The sequence below is a fragment of the Glycine soja genome, chromosome 2 (assembly GCF_004193775.1).
Source record: "Glycine soja cultivar W05 chromosome 2, ASM419377v2, whole genome shotgun sequence".
Taxonomy (NCBI): Eukaryota; Viridiplantae; Streptophyta; class Magnoliopsida; order Fabales; family Fabaceae; genus Glycine; species Glycine soja.
The window spans coordinates 42,099,414-42,120,073 of record NC_041003.1 but is presented as its reverse complement, the minus strand read 5'-3'; the positions used below and the strand labels follow the sequence as shown (position 1 = coordinate 42,120,073).

Below are 20,660 nucleotides of genomic sequence, written 5' to 3'. Positions count from 1 at the left end.
ATTTCATTGGAATGACTATTTGGATCTGGTTTTGCAACTGTGAACTGTCACAATTTTCTTCTTGCACATAGTGAACGGACTGGAATCGTTGGATGAAGATCAATCAATTCAAAATTTGAATACAAGTTTTAAGTCCTATTAACTGAGATAAAATAAGAGCTGTAAAATCTTTATCCAACTGTTCCAATTCGCTCACTGCAGGAATGCATGGAAATTGTGAATCTGGATCCTGGATATTCATGATGACTATTTTTGGGATAATGAAGTGCTTTGTAAACTTATGAATCCATTTGAAAATACAAATTGGGAACATATATAACGCTCATTGTAACTTAAATAGTGTTCATCATTGTTGTAGTAGTTATTACCATGTCTAAACACTTCAGTTTCTTCACTTCTTTTGATATAGTTTTGTCTGTACTTAAGCTTATTTACCTTTTTCAGAGCACTTGTTTCATTGTAATCTGTTCTCAAGAAAATTATTTTTAGAGGATGCTTCAACCTGAGATTTAGGTTTGAAGAATCAGAAGCTTCAAGTTTAGAAATTATACATTAAGTTTGTGTGTGTCTCACTGATATGATGAACTTAGTTTGGGATTCAGTTTTGTAAAAGCAAGGCTTGGAGTGTTCTGTTAAACTAAGTTTGCAAACTTAAGTTTAACTTCAACTTTAAGTTTACAAATTTTAATCCAAATACCTATAGATAACATTTGTAATAAAAGAAATGAATAAATTTACATCCCACAAGTAAAGATGAATGAGTTTAATTGAACAGGAAAACAAAATTGGGAAAAATGAACGGAAAACCCCCCTGATTTTAATTGAAACAAAATTCGTCACTTTTGTTGGGGGGGAAAATAATCTAACAAGTACATAGAGCAAATTCAGCCATATCTCAGGCCGCAACTACTCCAATCCGTGGCATATCCAAGTTATTTTATTATTTTTTTAAAAAAAATTATTAAGTACCAAGACATATCTAAAATATAACTTTACTTGGTACATTCCTGCAACAGATAAAGTTCACAAATGGAGTTTTTTTGTTTTGGTGAGATGACAAATGGAGTATTCGAACTGTGGTTACTGGATATTGATAAACGAACAAGTTAGGGGTGTTAATGGTCGAGTTGTTGTTTTCTTTCATGTGTATAATACATGGGTCATTTGTACTGGGAGAGATACCTTCTTCTGTCTAGTTGGGGGGAGAATGGAGAATGAGTGAGGAGCTTATAAAGGGAAAACGTTCCCTCCAAAGTGAGAGGAAGTTGGGGGGAGAAGGGGCAACGAGGGAAAAAAGCTTTTCCCCAAAGTCAGAAAGTTTGGGAGTGGAGGAGGGATGTGTCATTTGCTTGTTTGTTTTAGTTTTAATTATTTTAATATTAAATAGTTTTTATACAACATAAAAAAATTACAAATTAAAAATTATTTTTTTAATTAGGAAAAATCTCATGGTAAAAATATTTTTTTGTCAAATTGATTATTATTATTAGGATTAAACATGTTTTTAGTCGGTCTCAGTTAATGTTTTTTCATTTTTGATTTTTGTAATTTTTTTTTATAATTTTAGACCTCGTAAGTTTTTGTATTTTTCTTAAATTTTTGTCTTTATAAGATATTTTATATCTTTAAGTTTGCGTTTTTTCAAATTTGATCAATATATAAGCGCAAACTTATAAATACTATAAATAAAAAAATTATAATATTAAAGAAATTCAAATTAAAAAAACACAAACTTAATGATTAAAAATGAATAAAATATTATCTATAGTAGATATAATGAACGTGAATGGTAGTAAATAGTATATTGCGTTATTTCTTATTTTACTTTGGTTTGTTAAATTTGAATAATTATTGAAATTTAAACAAATGAAATTTAATAATAATGAATTTAAGAATAAATTATTTAAGTTTTGATTTAGTTGGTTTGTTACAAAAATTATTAATGTAGTCCTTTTGGAGTCTGAACTCAAATATAAGCATAAAAATTATCTCTAGACTTAAATATAAGTAAATATAACTAATTTTATCCTATTTAATAATATCATTTTTTAAAACACTCCTCATTTCATTTCAATTTTATTTTTAATGATTCTTTTTTGTTTATAATATTAAATTCCAATGAAGGACAATTTGAAAATGACATTATTTTTTGCTTGAGACTAATAAAATTAAACGATGTCAACTAAATTTTTTAATAGTGTGAAATTAATTATTTTTGGTTTGATTTTTTCTTCATGGAGAAAAGTGTGGCAAGGGGATGCAATGGTGCGTCACCTTCTCTAACCAACAAATGCGGTGTATGATAACGGGGAACGGCTTCACTGACGACGGTGAGTGCGACGGGGTGAAAGGATTTGGGGTGCTCAAGAAAATAAGGAATGGGGTGTTAGTGTTTCTTTGAGAAAGGTTGAGTGGGATAAAGGTAATGAAGGATAAAAACATCTGTTTAATGTGTAAATTATTTCTTAGGAGGTGCACCAAGCAAAAAATGGGATGCTCTAAGTAATTGCCTACAATGAATTATTAAATTCTTAGCCTGGACTAGATTGGGTCTATTTATTTGTGGGTACACCCATTGTTTTTTTTAATTCATTTCTTATTTTTAAATAGAGTTAAATAAGCTTTTAGTCCTCCAAATATTAAATTATATTGGTTTTAGTCTTCTGAAAATAATTTCATTGCATTTGATATCTGAATTTTTCAAAATTTCCTTTTTAAGTAATTTATTTAACTTTTTTTTATTTTTTTGTTGTTAAATGTAAGTCACCTCCACCTCTTATAGATAATATGGCTGGAGCTCAAACTATTACAATTAATGCACTTGTTGATGTTTATTCCCAGTATCTAGTATCTGGTTCCATCGACAACAAAGACAATATATGAGTTTAGTTATATATATTTGTTTGGGAATAATAGAGATGCAATATGATTTTTTTTATATCCTTGAAAGGCATATTGAATGTTAATGCTAGAAACGAAAGTGCTAATGTTAGAACAACTAATAGCGTAAACTTTCAACAAAAAAAAAAAAAGGTTAAATAAAGGACTAAAAAGGAAAATTTTGAAATTTTCAGGAATCAAATGCACAAAGCAATATGGGCCAATATTTGGAGGAGCCAAATCATATTTAATCCTTTTAAATGTACTTAAATAGTTAAATATTTTTAAATTTAGCCTAAAAAAATGGACATGTTTTAATTTTGGTCCCTATAATTTTTTTCTTTGTTTTTTTATCTCACTAATATTTAAAATTATTGATTTTAATCCTTATAAAATGAGGAAATTTTGGTTTTAATCCCTGTAAAGGATGTTCTTTTATCCCAAGAATGTACTATCTCTAGCCGTAAATTCACTACACGAATATTTAACATATGAAATATAAATTTTAATCCTCCAAAATTTAAAATTATTATGTTTGATCTCTAAAGTTCAATTTAAGATTGATAAATAATACTTATTTCATGGATCTAAAAAATTTTTTTTTAAAAAAATAAATCAGATGATGACATCATATCACAAAACTAATAATTAAATATTATCTGAGATTGTCACTTCACCTTTCTTTCGTTAAATAAATAAGTTATTAACAAAATTATCATAATTGTAGAGACAAGAAAAAAACTTTTAGTATATAAGTTCATCATACGAAATATTGGTTAAGTTAAAAGTGAAATACATTTTAAAAAAGGTAATGTATAATTTTATTTTATTTTATATTTTTTAATTTTCCAATTCCAAGTTAATCAGACCCCGCATCATAGGTTAGCCCAGGCTAACAAAATTTTAAACTGGATCAATTACTAGCTTATTTAAATACCACATTAAACTTCATTTCGTTCAATGTGACACTCAAAAACATCCTCTAAATTAAAAGTACTAGTATTCTATTATGTCTTTATAATGTTGTGTTGGAAATGAAAGGGAGAAATCATATTAATGATAACCATCATAAATTTTGGCTTAGTTGGGCACCACTTGTGCTAAACTAATTAGGTGAGGATATCAATAAAATATCTTTTGCCTTAAAAAAATGATATTAACCATAAATGAATTTATTTCAAGGTAAGAGAACCAAATGTTTATGCACTAACATAATTTAATTGACATTATTTTTTAATTATAAATTTTTGTTTAGATTATTTTAAAAATTAATAAACTTATCATATATAATAAAATTATAATTATATAAGTATGTAAAACTTTTTAGACCGTTAATATATACTCCTTTTTTCCAAGAGAATCATAGAAAGATTAGAGTAGAGTGGAAAATATATCCGAATCTGAAAAGCTCTGGAGCTTTTTATCTTCCAGGTTTTTAGCAAAATTCCTTTATTCTTCTTTGATGATGGGATGTTAAAAAGGTTTAATAGACATATGTTATTAGTGTCATTTTTTACACAATTAAATAACTAAAAATAATTATTAACATGACTTTTAAAATATTTATTAATTTATTATAAAAACTAAAAAAAGTATCATACATATTTTATGATTAAATAATAGTTTAAAATATCTTTATATAATGTGAGTGTATGCATTATTTATTTTAAGAAAAAGAAAACAAAGCTTACGATAAAACTGTTACGATAGCCAAATATACATTCATGAATACTAGTGTTTAGATAGAAAATAACTATTATGAAGAGGAATAACTCTCAAACTTTTCTTACATCTAATTTAGTTTATAATTAATTATCAAAATAGAAATAAGACTGGTATGTTATCTACACAATACGTATATGGTGTACAATGAGTGACAGCCTCACAGGACTCAAGGTACGTATATTTCCCTGTTATCGGTTATGCCTTTTTTTCTACATCGTTCTTCAATTCCCCCCCTTTTTTTTCCAAAATTTTATTATCATGTTTTGTTTTGAGTGAATCCTTGCTCATGTAGCTTTTATCATTAGGGAAAGTGAGTACCTCATGTGTTTTCATTGTACAGTATATATCGTGTTCAAATTTTCTTTGTCTCACGCCCTTCCCTTAAAAATATATCCATGATCAAATATATAAAATATTAAAAATCTATTCCTTGAAGATTCTTATAATTTTTATAACCTTATAAGCTAAAAAAATTACATTGATGTTCTTGTGGTATTAAACTAAAAAAAATTACATTGACTAGCAGCTATATGGAAATCAAATCCTTTTTAAAATTATATTATATACCGTACCGGTAGTTTTAATTTCTTTTCAAATATGTACGTGTTCAATTCGCCACATAACGATTTGCACTTTAACCATTGTGATCCAATCCAAATCCAAAAATATATACATTACACAGGACACTGATGATAACACCATGATTAATTGCATTTTTAAGCCCATGATTATTACATTATTTTAATAGCTAGGACATGCACCTTTAATATGTACTTTTTATTTTCTTTTTAGTTCTGTTGAGTGTTGTTTGCTGACAATGAAATTTTTATTATTAGGTAACAAGTCATTGGTCCAATAGATCGAATTGAGTTTGATATCTTTAAATAAAATTTTAAAATTGAGAATATGATTAAGAGGGAAGGAAATTTTACTAAAAATAATTAATTTAATTTATTAACAAAAAACAATCATCAATAAAACTAATAAATATATATCTACGTAATGTTGTGGTAATCCAAATTTTTTATTAGGTTAGTGTTTTTCTTTTTGGCCTTCTATTTGTTTGTTGAAACATGACATGATAGAGTTGAGAGATAGCATAGCGACAATGGGGAGGCATGCAGCTTTTAAGGGACAAAAATCAGACCATCCGTAGGGTTTGGTACTGTGAGAAATTCCTTTGCCCTAACAGTCCACCCTAATTTGCTAGATCAGTCACACTTTTGTCTCACCTTTTTTCCCCCTTCTTCTTACTTGCATCTTTCTTCCCCCCCTTTTTTTTACCTTTATGAAATTTTGAAACCTGAATATTGGAATTTGCATTGGAAGCAAAAGCTTTCTTTGATCCAGGTCAGTGTTTCTGTAATCCGGTGCCATTGCATCATTGCGTGGCCATACAAAGAAAAGAACAAACTCTTTTTTTCGTCTAAAAATTAGTGTCATCTCATTAATTTTTTAATCATTAAATTAATTCTCAAAGTGTAAAACAGTTAATAATAATTAAATGGTCTAACTCAGTGTTGATTAAATACACTGTGTGAAAAGTGATAAATTCTTAGTATCCATTTTAATTCTCACCGATTAAAACAGTTAATAAATTATTATTATTATTATCCCTTCAATTTATGTATTAAATGCTTTAGATGTTTCAAGAGTTAAACTACTTTGCAGATTCTTCTCTTCATTTTTATACATCAAATACAAACCCCTCTTAAATTAAGAAATTTTACGCAACGACTTAAGATATCAAAGTGATTGCTAACTATAAAATACTTTGTGTGTTCGTGTGGGTAGTTAAGCAAGAAGGCCATCAAAATTATGGAAGAAATTTTCTTCCCCAAACCCACAAGGATCTAGCTACATCCGCACGCTTATTTTAAGACCTAAAGTTTTTGTTCTCCTTGGCTAAATTTTTAAAACCAAATTTTCTCACTAGTTACTATGAGACACGATTCTATATATATAATATCTATAATTGTAATTAATTTAAATACAACTTACTGTATGAGACAAGATCCAATATATATAATTTTTTTATTAATATATATATGTCACATTATAATTTTAATACATTTAAAAAATAACATAAAATAATCTAGAAATGTAACTAAATATATCCACAAACATGTAAACTTTTTTAAAACTTTTCTAGTCTCTCCCTACCCTTCCTGTATCATCAACCTCTACAAACAAGGAACAAAAGTTTGCTCTAATCAAAATCAATTTTACCTGAATCCCTTAATACATCATTGGCTTCTCCCTTCACCTTTTTGTTTTATTATTGCAAAGGGCATGTGGATCAATAGGTAGGGGCTCACCATAAGAAAGTTAAAAATGAGCAGTGCAACAAGCTAGAAGAGGGTGGGGTCGAATTAATAAGCATCATGCATTCGAGACAGATCGAATCGAATAGTGAGCCTGGGAGACATGCTCATTGCATCATGGAGATGTCAAAATCGTAGTATATATGAATCCAAACTACAACTGTTTGAAGGAGTAGGTAAAAAACAATATATACCAGAGAGAGAAAAAATGGAAATAATTATATGATAAATATTAATTAGTGCCTTTAGAACTTTGGTTAAAAAATTAAAATAAGAATAATTTTTATTAAAATACGTAAAATTATATTATTCGTGACTTTTTTTATTTTCTTATAATTTTTACATTAAATATTTTTTCTTTTAATTTCTTAACAAATATTATTAGAACAACTTTATATATATATATATATATATATATATATATATATATATATATATATATATATAACTAATTAATTTGTGGTCATGCACTTAGCATATATGATCATATTTAATTATCTGAGCATAGTTCAGCTGTATGATCTGCCTTCTGCCTTCTACTGGTTGGGTGATACCATCTAAAGTCTCATCTGCTCCTTGCAGCCGGAGCACTGACATAGGATGTTGATTTTTCCTCCTTCATTGTTATCCTTTGGTGGGGCCCACCCGACATATTCACATGCATAATGTTCAGATTTTTTATTATTTATTTTATTGTTACAAAAGTAACCTAGCTAAACTAAACTGCCACACTAGGAAGAAGGAAGGAAGGAAGGAAGGAATGTGGTAAACCAATAGCTAAACTAAACTGGGAAGAAAGAATATACATTCATGTCAGTGAATAATGGAGTGACCAAATAATGTATCCGTCCAGCTTTATCTATTTATCTATCTGCTTCTCACCTAATTAGGGTACGAGGGAAGATATTAGTAAGAATATTTTAGATGCATATATTCCTTATTGACCTCTTGTAGAATAGAAGAAAAGTTTGTGTTGTTTACGATAGTTTAACGTGGGGTGAGATCAGAAGATCAATGATGTACCATCTGTTTTTCGAATATATATAAGATGCAAAGTGAATAAGTTAACAGCACTTCAATATGTAAGCTCCGAAATTGTAGTAGTAAGTATTCTGTATATGTATATATAATTCACGAATATGCATTTGGACTATAATTAATTGGTCTAAATCTTCAAATATCTCTACGATTCTTGGGATCATGACAAGTGGCCACTGATAAACTTACTGTAATTTATAATAAACCCTTGGTCAAAATGCTGTTGGACAAATAAAACTAAATTAAACCAAAAGTTTGATTCAGTTGGAGTTGATAGATAGATATAGTTAGCTTTCTATAGTATGTTAATTAAGGCTTATTATTTCATAACTATGTGTGTGTGAAAATATTTTGTTGTGAATAGTTTTATAAATTTTTCTGTTATTTTCTTAAAGCATATATAGTGATATCCGTAATCTACCTAAAAATGAAGTTAAAGTGGGAACAAGAGAAAGATAAAAAAGATAGAGATATATAGAAAATTATAGATGCAATAAGTAATATAATAATATCATAAAATGCATGTAAATTAACCACTGTAAGATTATTTTAGATTAATTATAGATTTTGTGAGTTTAAATTTTGAGTACACAATTTATATTAAATATTTTGAAAAAAAGTTTTATCGTCCATAAATTATGATCTTATTTTGCTTGATTAAGAATTTTCTATTATGGTGGGAAATATTTATGATTTATACAAATTAAAAAAGTAATATAATATGAAAAAGTAAAAAAAAATGAGATAGAAAAGAAAATGAATAAATGATTATAATTTTTCTCTTTTATAAACATGGCGCTAGGTCATATATATGGGATTAATATAACATGTACATGAAATGATAAAGTGATGCTAGACATCGCAGAAATTCACAATTTATACTAAAACGTGGCTAAAAAAAAAAAACTACTATCTCTGAGCCCCAAATGTGTACCATGAAAAAAAAAAATGCAAGCTAGCATGCATGCAATACATATATCCATGCATGTATGACTAGTGTAAACCCCCATTCACTTTTCATTGGTATTTTTCCTTTTAACCCCTCAACTCAAGGATAAACAAAAAGTAAAGAGTAACAATTAATTAACTGAATCGTTGTCTTGGCCAGAAGAGGGCATGTATGCAACTGAGTATATTCTACGAACAATACACATTGCTATATAGATTTGGGAAATGGTAATTAATACTATTAAGATACCATAGAGAGGCAAAAAAGTGGGTAGTGTGAAAGCGATACGTAGAGAAGACTGAGTATGCAAATACCCACTACTCTAATACAGATTATTACAGAACAAGCGATCCAAAAGAGGTTGTCGGCTTAGCACATCATCACAAGTTCACAAAACCTGTCCCGTTTTTGATTCCCTCAACAAAGTTGTCGGCGCCGGCTAGCTATTAAGTAACAGTTCCTTTTGCCCCTTTGAAAATGATTGCATTATTCCCCTTCTTTCCCTTTTTGCACCCAACACCACCACTATCTTCACTCCATAATTTTCCACATTTCACCCTCTCACTATCCCTTTCCCACCTCTTTTGCCAGCATTGGTAGTAATCAAGTCTTCTACTTCTTCTTATTCGCTAATCCTTTTATTCCCCATTTTATTAACTCCTCGTTGGAGATACATCATTCAATTGTGTGCCCCGATATATTGTATCATGAGGACTTTTCAGTTTTTTAGTATTATTCAATTCAATAACCGGTTTTTTTCTTAATTATATGAGCCATTAATAGTTTATGGAGTACTTTCTTTTTTAGATTCGGGGTCCTATTTTAATAACATAATATAATATGATAATGTTATAGAAAAATATAAAATTTTGTTTGAATGACTAGTTGTGGATCTAATTAATACTACTATATATATAAAGATTGGAGTGATTTTGAGAATAGAATTCATCTTGATTAAATTGTTTTATTAATGAGACACTAAATACTAAATAAACTTCAAAAATATATAATATAATTTAAAATACAGTACTATCATATTTCTTATCTCATGAGTCTTCAATTAGTAATGACATTAACTTTTGCGGGTATATAAGCCATGAATATCTTCTACGGCATATTTCCAAATATTTAATTCACTTGTATATTTAAGAGTGAAGTTTGATAAAGTTAGAACAATTCACACTAACTAACTGATTCACATACCTGTTTGATAATATCAATCTTTAAAATAAGAAAATCAGAAGTTAATTACAAAATTATATTAAAACTTAAAGTATTAACAATTTCATAAATATATAAGCTATATTGTTCATATAGAATCAACTTTTAAAATTATTTAAAATCGATTAATTTTTTAAAAAATCACTTTTTATTAATTCAATTTTGAATGTGTTAGTTCAATTGTAATATTTGTATTAAATTGATTCAATTCATACTTACTCTCACAATTCAAAAATAGGAAAAAGATTCAACTTTATTTTTTACCACATACATAAAATATCAATCACCTAGCACCAACAAATCTACAGTCAAATTAATTCCAAAAGGATAACATTACACCATTGAAAAAGCCACGACTTAAGATACTTCATTGTCTGCAAACAAACAAGAGAAAAAAAAATATGTATAAGTGATTTCTGAGCATGCAACTCTCTGTCTCTCATCGTAGATACATGTACAGGCACTAATTTATTCCCCGGTCTCTCAAAGGTCACTCTCATTTCCTCACACAATACTTCTCATTCCCATTCCTTCACTTCTTCCACCTCGGGCAACCCTCCCTTCTTCTTTAATTTCCATTTTATTTATTTCTTGATAGGTAAATAGCAAATTTTTTATGTGAGACATTAATAAATTAATGCTGATTAATAAAAAAAAATCAAATTTAATCTATAACTATATAAAAAATATGATAAATTAATCTTTTAAATAATTTAATAATAAATAAATTTTTAAATTTTACAATTTAATATAAAATTAATTTTCAAAAATATAATTTGTCATCAAATTACTCTATAAACATTATAATATAATAATAACATGATTTAACAAAAAAATTAATTAATAATATTATTTATACATTTAAAAATAAACTTTATATTTTACATCATTTAAGAATTAATTTATTATTACATCAGCATAGATTTGATCATTTATCTTTTATTTATGTATTGATTGATTGATTTTGCAACAAAATAGAAAAGTAGCAGCACCCTGCTCATTTGTTGGGATCCCATTCTTCCACAACAGTTCAAAGTTTGCTCTCTCATTCCTCACCCCTCCGCCTCCTCTCTCACGTACGCACACTGTTTTCACCTAAAAAGCTGCTACCCAATACTCCGTACACCGTATACCTAAACCACCCCAACTACAACGGACACTAACAAATCATTATTATTACTGTTACTATTACATCACATTCTTCACACACTAATCCAAATCATCATTTTCCATATATATCGCCAGCAAGATACAAGAAGAAAGAAAGATGCTTCCGTTTCGGAGATTCTATGGGTTCGAGAGCTGGCTAGACCACGACGCTGGCCATGCTCAGAGTTCGCTGATCAAAAAGGCGGTGGAGTTGGACGGCGCCAGATCGAAAACGGAGCGGAAATCAACGGAAGCGTGCAAGAGTCACAGGGAAGCTGAGAGGAGACGCAGGCAGAGAATCAACTCTCACCTCTCCACCTTACGTACCCTCCTTCCTAACGCCGCCAAGGTTCTTCTTCTTGTTTTGTTGTGTGTACATAAAATTATATTGACAATTTTGTTAAAATACGGTTAATGCGGTCGTCTTACGCTTGTCAACAATTAAAAACCTTGATATACACTAAAAGAAAATTCTCATCTTGCTGAAAAGTATATTAGTTTAAATTTCTATAATGAAATAGTACTGAATTACTATTATAGAAGAATGATATGTGAATTGAATATGAGGTTATTTTGCATGGTTGGAGGGCAGGGTGGTAAATTCAAACTTTGTGTTGTTTTGCAGTCGGACAAGGCGTCGTTGCTGGGGGAAGTGGTGGAGCACGTGAAGCGGCTGAGGAAGCAAGCCGATGACGTGACGTGCGGGGACTCGTACTCCTCGCGCAGCGGCGAACCGGGTTCGGTCCGGTCGGAGGCATGGCCGTTTCCGGGGGAGTGCGATGAGGTGACGGTGAGTTACTGTGACGGCGAGGACGGGGAACCGAAGCGGGTGAAGGCGACGGTGTGCTGCGGGGACCGGACCGGTCTGAACCGGGACGTGTCCCAAGCGATCCGGTCGGTTCGGGCCAAAGCGGTTCGCGCGGAGATGATGACGGTTGGGGGAAGGACGAAGAGTGTTGTGGTGGTGGAGTGGGAAAAGGAAGAAGAGGAGGTTGGGGCGCTGGAACGGGCTTTGAAGGCTGTGGTGGAGAATCGGGCTTTGGTGGGCTTTGGAATGGGCCCAGTCATTCTGGGCCAGAAACGGGGTAGGGATTGCTGTGCTTCGCCTAGTAGTGAGGTTGACTCTGACTTCTTGCTGAGGAATGGGAGCTTTTGCTAATTCGTAATTAGTTTCTTTTTTTGGTAAAAGAAATAATTAGATGCTTAGTTAGCTTTCGGGTTGGTAATCTTGGAGATGCCTTTTTTTTTTATTTATATAGGCATGATGCTTTAGTCTATACCATAGTCTAAAATCTAAAATTTATAATAATATATAATTGTGGTAATTTTATTTGATCTCTATTTTTCTTTAAACTTCTTTGTTACTTAATTGCACACGATAACTAACCCTTCTCATGTTATAACTGAAGTTTTATCTCTCAATTGTACATTTACATTCTTATTTTTTTTTTATTTAACTTCTTCATTCTCTCCTTTATTTTATGTTTTATTATTTTTTGAAGAAAATGTAGAGAGACATTATGTGCCCCTTTTTCTCCTAGTACATCTATATAATAAGACTGTAACTAAAATAAAGGAAATACTCCCTATTAGTTTTCTTTTTTAAAAGAGTATTTTACCTTTTAATTAATTACTCTCTAAATTACTCATTATTTTACTCTTAAACTACAGTATACTATAAATTATTCACTACACTCACTATTCCTTTGTAGACTCTCATGCCAAATAAACTAAATTAAATTATTAAAATAATTAAAGTTTAATAGTATTTCGGGGTCCGCAGTTAAAAAAAATAGTGTTTTAAAAATATGTGGACAGACAGACACAATGTTTCTGTCCTTCCAATATAATAACTTAATGAGGATATTTATAAATATATATAAAGGGAATAACATATTTTGGTATTCATATTTATTTTCCTATTTTATTTTTATTACTATCTTTTTAAACTTCTTTTTTATCACTATCACTTCTTTCTTCGACTAACTCACACCCCACTATTCATAAAAACTGCCCACTATTATTTTACTCTTTTTTTTAATTTTTCAAAAATTGGAGAGACACGAGTGCCTCTTTTTTTCCGAGTTATTATAATGGGAATATCGCATTTGGTTTATAATTTTTTTTTGATATTTTATCCTTATTTTTATTAAGTAATTATTTATGATGAAGTTAACTACTTACTCCCATTCCAAATTTAACTCCTCCCGTCCCCCCTTTTTATTTTAATTTTTTTTTCAGAAAATATATAGTGCCAATAACGTTCCGGTCCCTGTGTTTGGTTTGTGAGTTTTCTTCTGCTAACTCAAATTTCTTGGAAATGCATATAATGAAATAAGAAATTAAAAGTGAAGTTATATAGATATTGGCCTATTGAGTAGAAGAATGCTAGTAAACACTAATAAAAAAATTATTGAAATCATAAACTATCATATTTAATAGGTCTATAGGCTTAATTGCTTACATAGGTCAACATGTTTAATACATTTTTTATTTATAAAAAAGATAAAAAAAAATAGGAAAGCTTTGTTAGGCATTTTTATTTTTATTTTTTAAATGACCTAAAATCTAAGGTTTTTCTTAACTAACCAGACTTTTATAAAAATCTTACATAATTTATTTTCTAAAAGAATATTTGGGTGTAGTATAATTTGATTTACTATTACCCCACTTCTCTGAAAGTAATGTTTGGTTTAGAGGGATGAAACGATGAAAGTGATTGTAGCCGAAAAGAAATGAAAGTTGTAGGATATGAATGTTTGGTCTGGGTGAAAGGTAGGTGAAAGTTTTGAAATAAAGGTGGGTTCCATGGTGTTTTGTTTTCATCACAAAATGAAATAAAATGGGAGTGAAAGTAACCTGTATGCAACACTTATAGTACATGAAGAAAGAAGTTTCCATAATAGATATTTCTATCCTTTTTTATTCTTGTGGATTGTTATTGATAACATAATCAATTATGCTTATATAGTATAATTAATTAGGTGATTACTAAACAATAATTTGTTTTTAGGTGACTTCCCATAAAGTTACATAACTAATTATGCAATTTACTTAATTGATTATATACATTAAATTTGTTAAAAGCTTAACAACTTAACCAAATTATTTCTTTTGTTAAGAAGAAACACACTTTTACGGTGAAAAAAGCTGTTGGTGATGGGAATATAGAATTCTATATTTGACACTAGATTAATTTTATTCAAAGAAATAATTTAAAATTTAACAAATTTTTTAAAAATATGATTATTTTTATTTGTAAACACTATCAAATATATCATATTGAAGTAAAATTTCATATTGAAGAGGTTTTAAATAATTATGCCAATATGTGTTTAGATGTGTCCTCGAAATAACTATTTCATGGAGTTTCTCTAGGAATGATTTTTGGTCGGTGATAATGGTGATCTTCTACATATGTAAGAGGGTTTACTTATAGAAACTACAACACGAAGTCATTAAACAAAGTAACAATATTATATGTCAAAATTGTGTGTACCTAGTGAAGATTGTAATGAGGTATTTATAAAGAAGTAACATGTTTAATGACTCTTGATCATCACATTGTCATGTCTGCTCAAAATATTAGTTGCATATTACGTTAAGTATCCTTCACGCACAGTGTTCATGCTTGTGACAGTTTGGTTGCATGATTTTAGGGATTGATTATCAAGTGACTATTACTTTGAGGATTAACATTCATAGATGTGAATCGAGTGTATAATCAACATTGGGTAACAAACTAATGAGGTGATTTATTATTAAGCAAAGGCTGCTCCATCTTCTATTTCCAACAGAGATCTATATTGAGGAAGCACATTTTCTCGTGAATTGATATCAACTTTCTTTAAAAGAAATGTTATTTCTACAACAATTCATATAACAAATTATATGATTAAGTTCGTAAAAAAATTGTGCAACTAAGAGAGGAAAAACGAGAAAAAAGAAAAGAAAATGTAATAAATAATGCTATAAAAAGGGATACACACAAAAAAAAAAGTTGTATAAAATGTTATAAGTTAACATGACTTTCATAAATAAAAACAAAAAAAAAACAAATATTACTTGGTTCATACTTAACGCAAGTCTATGATTATCTAATGCCAAACCAAATACAGATATTGAGTGGTGAACTCTTAGTAACATTTTTAATTGAGATGACTTATTTATACAATAATATCATACAATTTTTTCATATAATATTATTTTTTTATCCTCTCTCTATCATATTATTCGTGAAAGAAAAATATTTGATAAACATCTAATATGTTATTCAATACATAAAGAAAGAAGAAAAAGCAAGAGAAAAAAAAATATAAAAATAGACTATGTTCGATCAAATTAATTAAAGAGTTAGTCACTAAAAAATTAAATGAAAGCTAAAAAATTAGCAGTAAGAACGAAACCAAAAAAAAAAAAAACTAGGGGTGAAAATTTCTTAGTAACATTAACAATATGACTGCAAATATTTTTACAAACAAATAACGTTAAAAAATAATCTAATAAGTTAAGATAAAATTTAATTGATTTTTTTTAAGTATGACAAAAAATTGAGAATAAAATAATATTCAAAATAAAGTTTAATTAAATTCAACTTTTAGCATATAAAATTCATACAATTAGATTTTTTTTAAAATTTATTTTAGTTGTTTAACAAGTCAATTACAACTTATGAGTAAAAGTGTCTAGCATATATTATAGACAGGGATAAGGAAATGAGTTTCATTGTCCGTAAAGTTAAAAAGTTAGGTTAAAACTTGAATTGTTTTTAGATTATTTATAAATATAAAACTGAGACTGTGAGAGTACCCAATTTTTTTTTTACTGAAACTGTGAGGACCGAAGATAAAAACTAGAGGCTTCTTTCTTATTTCTTATAAATAAAAAAAGGTTAACAAAGAATACATGGTCGACCATCCCATTCCCACAAGCTACAAATAGATTTATTTTAATGGGCATTGAGCCAAATATTAAGGGGGGCAGATTATTTTTTCTTACAGAGTTTTTCATCTTGGAAGCAGTCACTAACTTAGTTCAGTCCCTGGTGACTAACCAGATTAGAAGTTAAAAAATTAGTCTATTAAATTAAAAATATTTGATTAAACTAATTATTAAAATAAAAATGTATAATGATAAAAAAATAAAATTATAATTTATTTTAAAAAAATAATAAAGAAAATATATAAGTATATCAAAGATAAAAATAAATAAATATAAAAAATTGAAAACTAACATTTTAAAAAATATTACTTCAAATACTATTTCAAAAAATATTATAAGTTACTTACAAGTTTCTAAAAAAAACTTACCTAATAAAAAATTAAATGATTTTTCACCTAATAAAAAATTAAAAACTAATTAAAGTATTTTATAAAATATGGTTATAATAGGATTTTGATCTGATAGGAAAAAAAATAAAACATATTAATTAAATGTTTAAAATAAAAAATAATTTATGTATTATTATTCAATCATTAAATTACACACATTATCTCTTCACTTTTTTTTTTTATCTCTATTAAATAATTTTCTGTACATAAATTTTGTAATCCGATTGACACGATCACACGAGCATAAGGAGCAGATAGAGTTTGGTCAAAGAAAAAAATAAAAAATTAAAAGAGTTGATAGCGTTGCCAGCTATGAAAGTGACTTGAGAGTGGAGACAATAATAGACATAACATACCATACCGTATGTCTGGTTGTAAGGAAATCCCACAAAATGGGATAACCACATGCTACGTGTAACTACCACGGGATAAGTCTCTATTATTGAGTGTTTTCCATGTCATCCTTCCCACCCTTATCGTTTTGCAATGAATACCCACGATCATAAACATTAAACAATAACCACAAAACATTGATTAATAACCCACGTTAAATTATCTGAAGGTTAATTAGAATTTTAAATTTGAGTCTTGAGTATATTATATTAAATATTTAAAGAGATTTTTTTTTTCATTTTATAGTCATCATATCCCGATTCATATATGATTGCTTTCATGGTTTTAGACAATAAAATAAACATTTAACCATAAATTTATAATACATCAATTAATTTAATTATAATAAAATATAAGAATAAATATGGCATGCGTTGTACTTCAAAGGGAGTTTGCATTTTGTAGTCACTAGTCACAATTTGTTGGAGGAGAAGAGATGGTTTGGCCAATTAGTGAGTACATTGCTTCACCTAGCAATTTTCAATTGTCTTGTCCGCAAATGTTGTTGCTTTAATTTTTTTGATGTAATTAAGTTAATATTGTAATTTCATTGCTGATGCATATTACAGGGTCCAGAATAAGTTCTCTTCTCTGTTCTAAGGCACCTTTAGTTGGTTCATACATCTATGACTCATGTGGGTGCTTACGCTTTTCTGCTCCAACCAGCTCCTCCATAACAAGGCATTGGCCAAAAATTGTGAGTTTCTCCAATATTGTCCTATGTTAAGCAGTTAATCAAACATTACTTTCTTAATTTTTTTTCTTATATGTTTGTTTCAATGCTTGGTTCTGATGTATTGTTGTTTGCTTTCCTCTTGTCTTGTTGGATTGTTTAGATGGATTGGGTACAAATGGACCGTTGCCGTGCAGCAGCATCGTTACCTTCGATCAAGTAAGTTGAAGTTGGTGATGTTACCTTCATGAATTTTGTTGAAGCTTTTGGTGTTTCACTTTAATTAACACCCACTTTTGATATTAGGTTTTTAACTGTTTTGAGTCTAAAATAGTTTCAATTAGAGTGAATTTATGTTTCCGGAAAGATAACTGCACTTTTTCTTCATGAATTTTGTTGAAGCTTTTGGTGTTTCACTTTAATTAACAGCCACTTTTGCTATTAGATTTTAAACTGATGTGAGTCTAAAATAGTTTCAATTATAGTGAATTTATGTTTCCGGAAAGATAACTGCACTTTTTTCTTTTTCTTACAATTCTGATGGTTAAACTATTGTTTTATATGTACATTTACCAATCTGTGGCAAATTGTGAATTTGGCTGAATGATTTGGATGGAAAGTAACCTTTGATTATTACAATTAATTGTCTTCGTTAACTGTAGAGAGAAACAACCAGAAAGTCATAGTAATCGTGTCAGACTCGGTCAAGAAATCAAAGGTCTTGATGAAGGGAATATGGCTGAAATTGATAGCTATCAAAACTTGTTTGGTTTGATGAAACAGAGGTTTCTGAGTTTCAAGAGCCAAAAATATATGTAAGAGTCTGGTTGTACATTTTTTCAGCTTTGCAAAAATTTGTTTATTCTTGTTAGTATGTCTTATAAGCTACATTTCTTAAAGACAGAAAAGAGTTGGAGCATTTTGAAGCTCTTGCTGAAGCTCAATTTCCTAAGGTGATAGCAAACAGGTTACCTAGTCCATTTAATTTTCTTGTAGTACAAAACTATCACATTTTAGCTTAATTTATTGGGTATGGTGGTCTTTAACTGATAAATCCAAGTACAGTTTATGGTGATTGCTTGTGCAGACTCTAGGGTATGCCCCTCTAACATATTAGGATTCCAACCTGGAGAAGTCTTTATGATACGTAACATTGCCAATCTTGTTCCTGTGATGAAGGTATTTGCAGAATTGCTTCTTTTTTTCCTTCCTAAATAACTAATGGGAGCTTCAAAGTTCAAAGTATTGAGAATTTCTATTTTTCTCTCATTTTTTTTCTTATATTGGAGAGCAGAATGGACCATCAGAATGTAATGCTGCTCTTCAGTTTGCAGTAACTACTCTTCAGGTACACTTATTTATAAAACTTGCTTGTAAGTTGTAATAAACATACATTTCTCTGTAAGTTCCTAAACAAGAATTTCAGAAAATGGAAATAAATGTCTAAACTGAGAGTTTGATTGAGGAATATCCCTTTGTTATGAAAGGGGTGGAAGAATACTTGGAAGATTTTGTATGTTTATTAGGGCATGCCCTATATAACTGCAAAATTCAAAATGGTTGTTGAAATGTTTTAGGTTGAGAATATATTAGTCATTGGTCATAGTAGCTGCGCTGGAATTGAAGCTTTGATGAATATGCAAGAAGATGCAGAATCAAGGTATTGCTAACTGCTACACCTCAAAACTTTTATTTCACCATTAAAACAGTTGTTATTATATCTCTAATTCTCATTAGAGTTTGTTCATATCCTCTAGAAACTTCATACACAAGTGGGTTGCCAATGGAAAACTTGCCAAACAAAGGACAAAAGCTGCCACAGCTCATCTTAGCTTTGATCAGCAATGCAAATTCTGTGAGAAGGTATCCATCATGTAACTGCATTATGCTCAGCCAAATTATTAGTGTGTTTGGATTAGCTTCATGGTGAGAAATAATCAGTTAATTTTTCATGATAGAGATAAAGCAACAAATAGTTCTATTTTTTCATGGTATCACAGAGATTTTGTGGGAGTAGAATTGATTCTTGTATATTATCTAAACTCACTATATGTAAGGTTGCCACTAAGAACTTGACTTGAATACTGTGAAACAAAATCGGTTGTACTTAGAATAGTTCTGTGGCACCAAGTAAATTCTAGTTTCTGAAGGCAATTAAGGTGATGCTCATTCAATTTTTGACAGGAATCTATTAACCAATCATTATTGAACTTGCTCAGCTATCCTTGGATACAAGATAGAGTGAGAAAAGAGTTGCTTTCTCTACATGGAGGATATTATAATTTCTCTAATTGCTCTTTTGAGAAATGGACCCTTGATTTTAAACAATGCAATGTTGAAGAAGGAAGCAGTTATGTTGTCAAAGAACAAGAATTCTGGTGCTGACTGTTGCTATACCAGGAAGCTTGAAACATAACATTCATGACAATGAAGTCAAATTCAATTTGAGCATACATTATACAACTATATAAATCTTATGTTGATGTTAGTCTCTGCCTGAAAATGAATCAAAGAAATTAAATGATTGATTCTGAATGCAACTTTGTCATGATTTAAGGAAGCTACGGTATAAATTATTGTTTTAGGAAGCAACACAAATCAGAAGAAAAATTCCCCTCTATATATACTATGCATTAGAGGGCTTGGCATTTCTCTTTCTTTACATCTGGCTTTTCATTACCATTGTTCCCATTCAGATACCATACAAAATTCATATATATAAAACGAAATTATAAAATTGATTTGATGGTTGATGAGAGAAAAAAAAAAACTTGATGTATTCAAATCTTTCTTACTAATTAACAAAAATTAATAACTAATATTATCCATAAAAAAAACTCTGACAAACCATTGTCTTATCAAGACATTTCATTGCTTCATGAATCTCCACGTGTTGCTGTTATCCCTTAATCACAGATTCAGATTTTGATTCCCATCATACAAAGCGAAAAGCTCTTAACAGTTTTATCTTTTATGTA

The 20,660-nt window shown here is 29.2% G+C and overlaps 2 protein-coding genes across 2 annotated transcripts; both read left to right on the top strand.

Moving 5' to 3' along the window:
- Nucleotides 1-11,113: 11,113 nt before the first annotated feature.
- LOC114395410 (transcription factor bHLH30-like) lies at nt 11,114-12,611 on the top strand. Its single transcript, XM_028357188.1, has 2 exons — nt 11,114-11,635; nt 11,912-12,611. The coding sequence occupies exons 1-2, from the start codon at nt 11,405-11,407 to the stop codon at nt 12,443-12,445; spliced, it is 765 nt and encodes a 254-aa protein (XP_028212989.1). The 5' UTR covers nt 11,114-11,404; the 3' UTR covers nt 12,446-12,611.
- Nucleotides 12,612-17,335: 4,724 nt separating this feature from the next.
- Nucleotides 17,336-20,344, top strand: LOC114395400 (beta carbonic anhydrase 5, chloroplastic-like). The gene is made up of 10 exons (XM_028357178.1): nt 17,336-17,461; nt 17,579-17,706; nt 17,846-17,901; nt 18,345-18,497; nt 18,587-18,635; nt 18,748-18,861; nt 18,977-19,030; nt 19,260-19,342; nt 19,440-19,545; nt 19,867-20,344. The coding sequence occupies exons 1-10, from the start codon at nt 17,446-17,448 to the stop codon at nt 20,065-20,067; spliced, it is 960 nt and encodes a 319-aa protein (XP_028212979.1). The 5' UTR covers nt 17,336-17,445; the 3' UTR covers nt 20,068-20,344.
- Nucleotides 20,345-20,660: the final 316 nt, after the last annotated feature.

Coding starts and splice junctions, on each gene's coding strand:
- LOC114395410 (XM_028357188.1), top strand. CDS start 11,405: ATGCTTCCGTTTCGGAGATTCTATGGGTTCGAGAGCTGGCTAGACCAC. Junction 11,636..11,911: donor TCCTTCCTAACGCCGCCAAG/GTTCTTCTTCTT, acceptor GTTGTTTTGCAG/TCGGACAAGGCGTCGTTGCT.
- LOC114395400 (XM_028357178.1), top strand. Junction 17,902..18,344: donor GCATCGTTACCTTCGATCAA/GTAAGTTGAAGT, acceptor CGTTAACTGTAG/AGAGAAACAACCAGAAAGTC. Junction 18,498..18,586: donor TTCAAGAGCCAAAAATATAT/GTAAGAGTCTGG, acceptor TCTTAAAGACAG/AAAAGAGTTGGAGCATTTTG.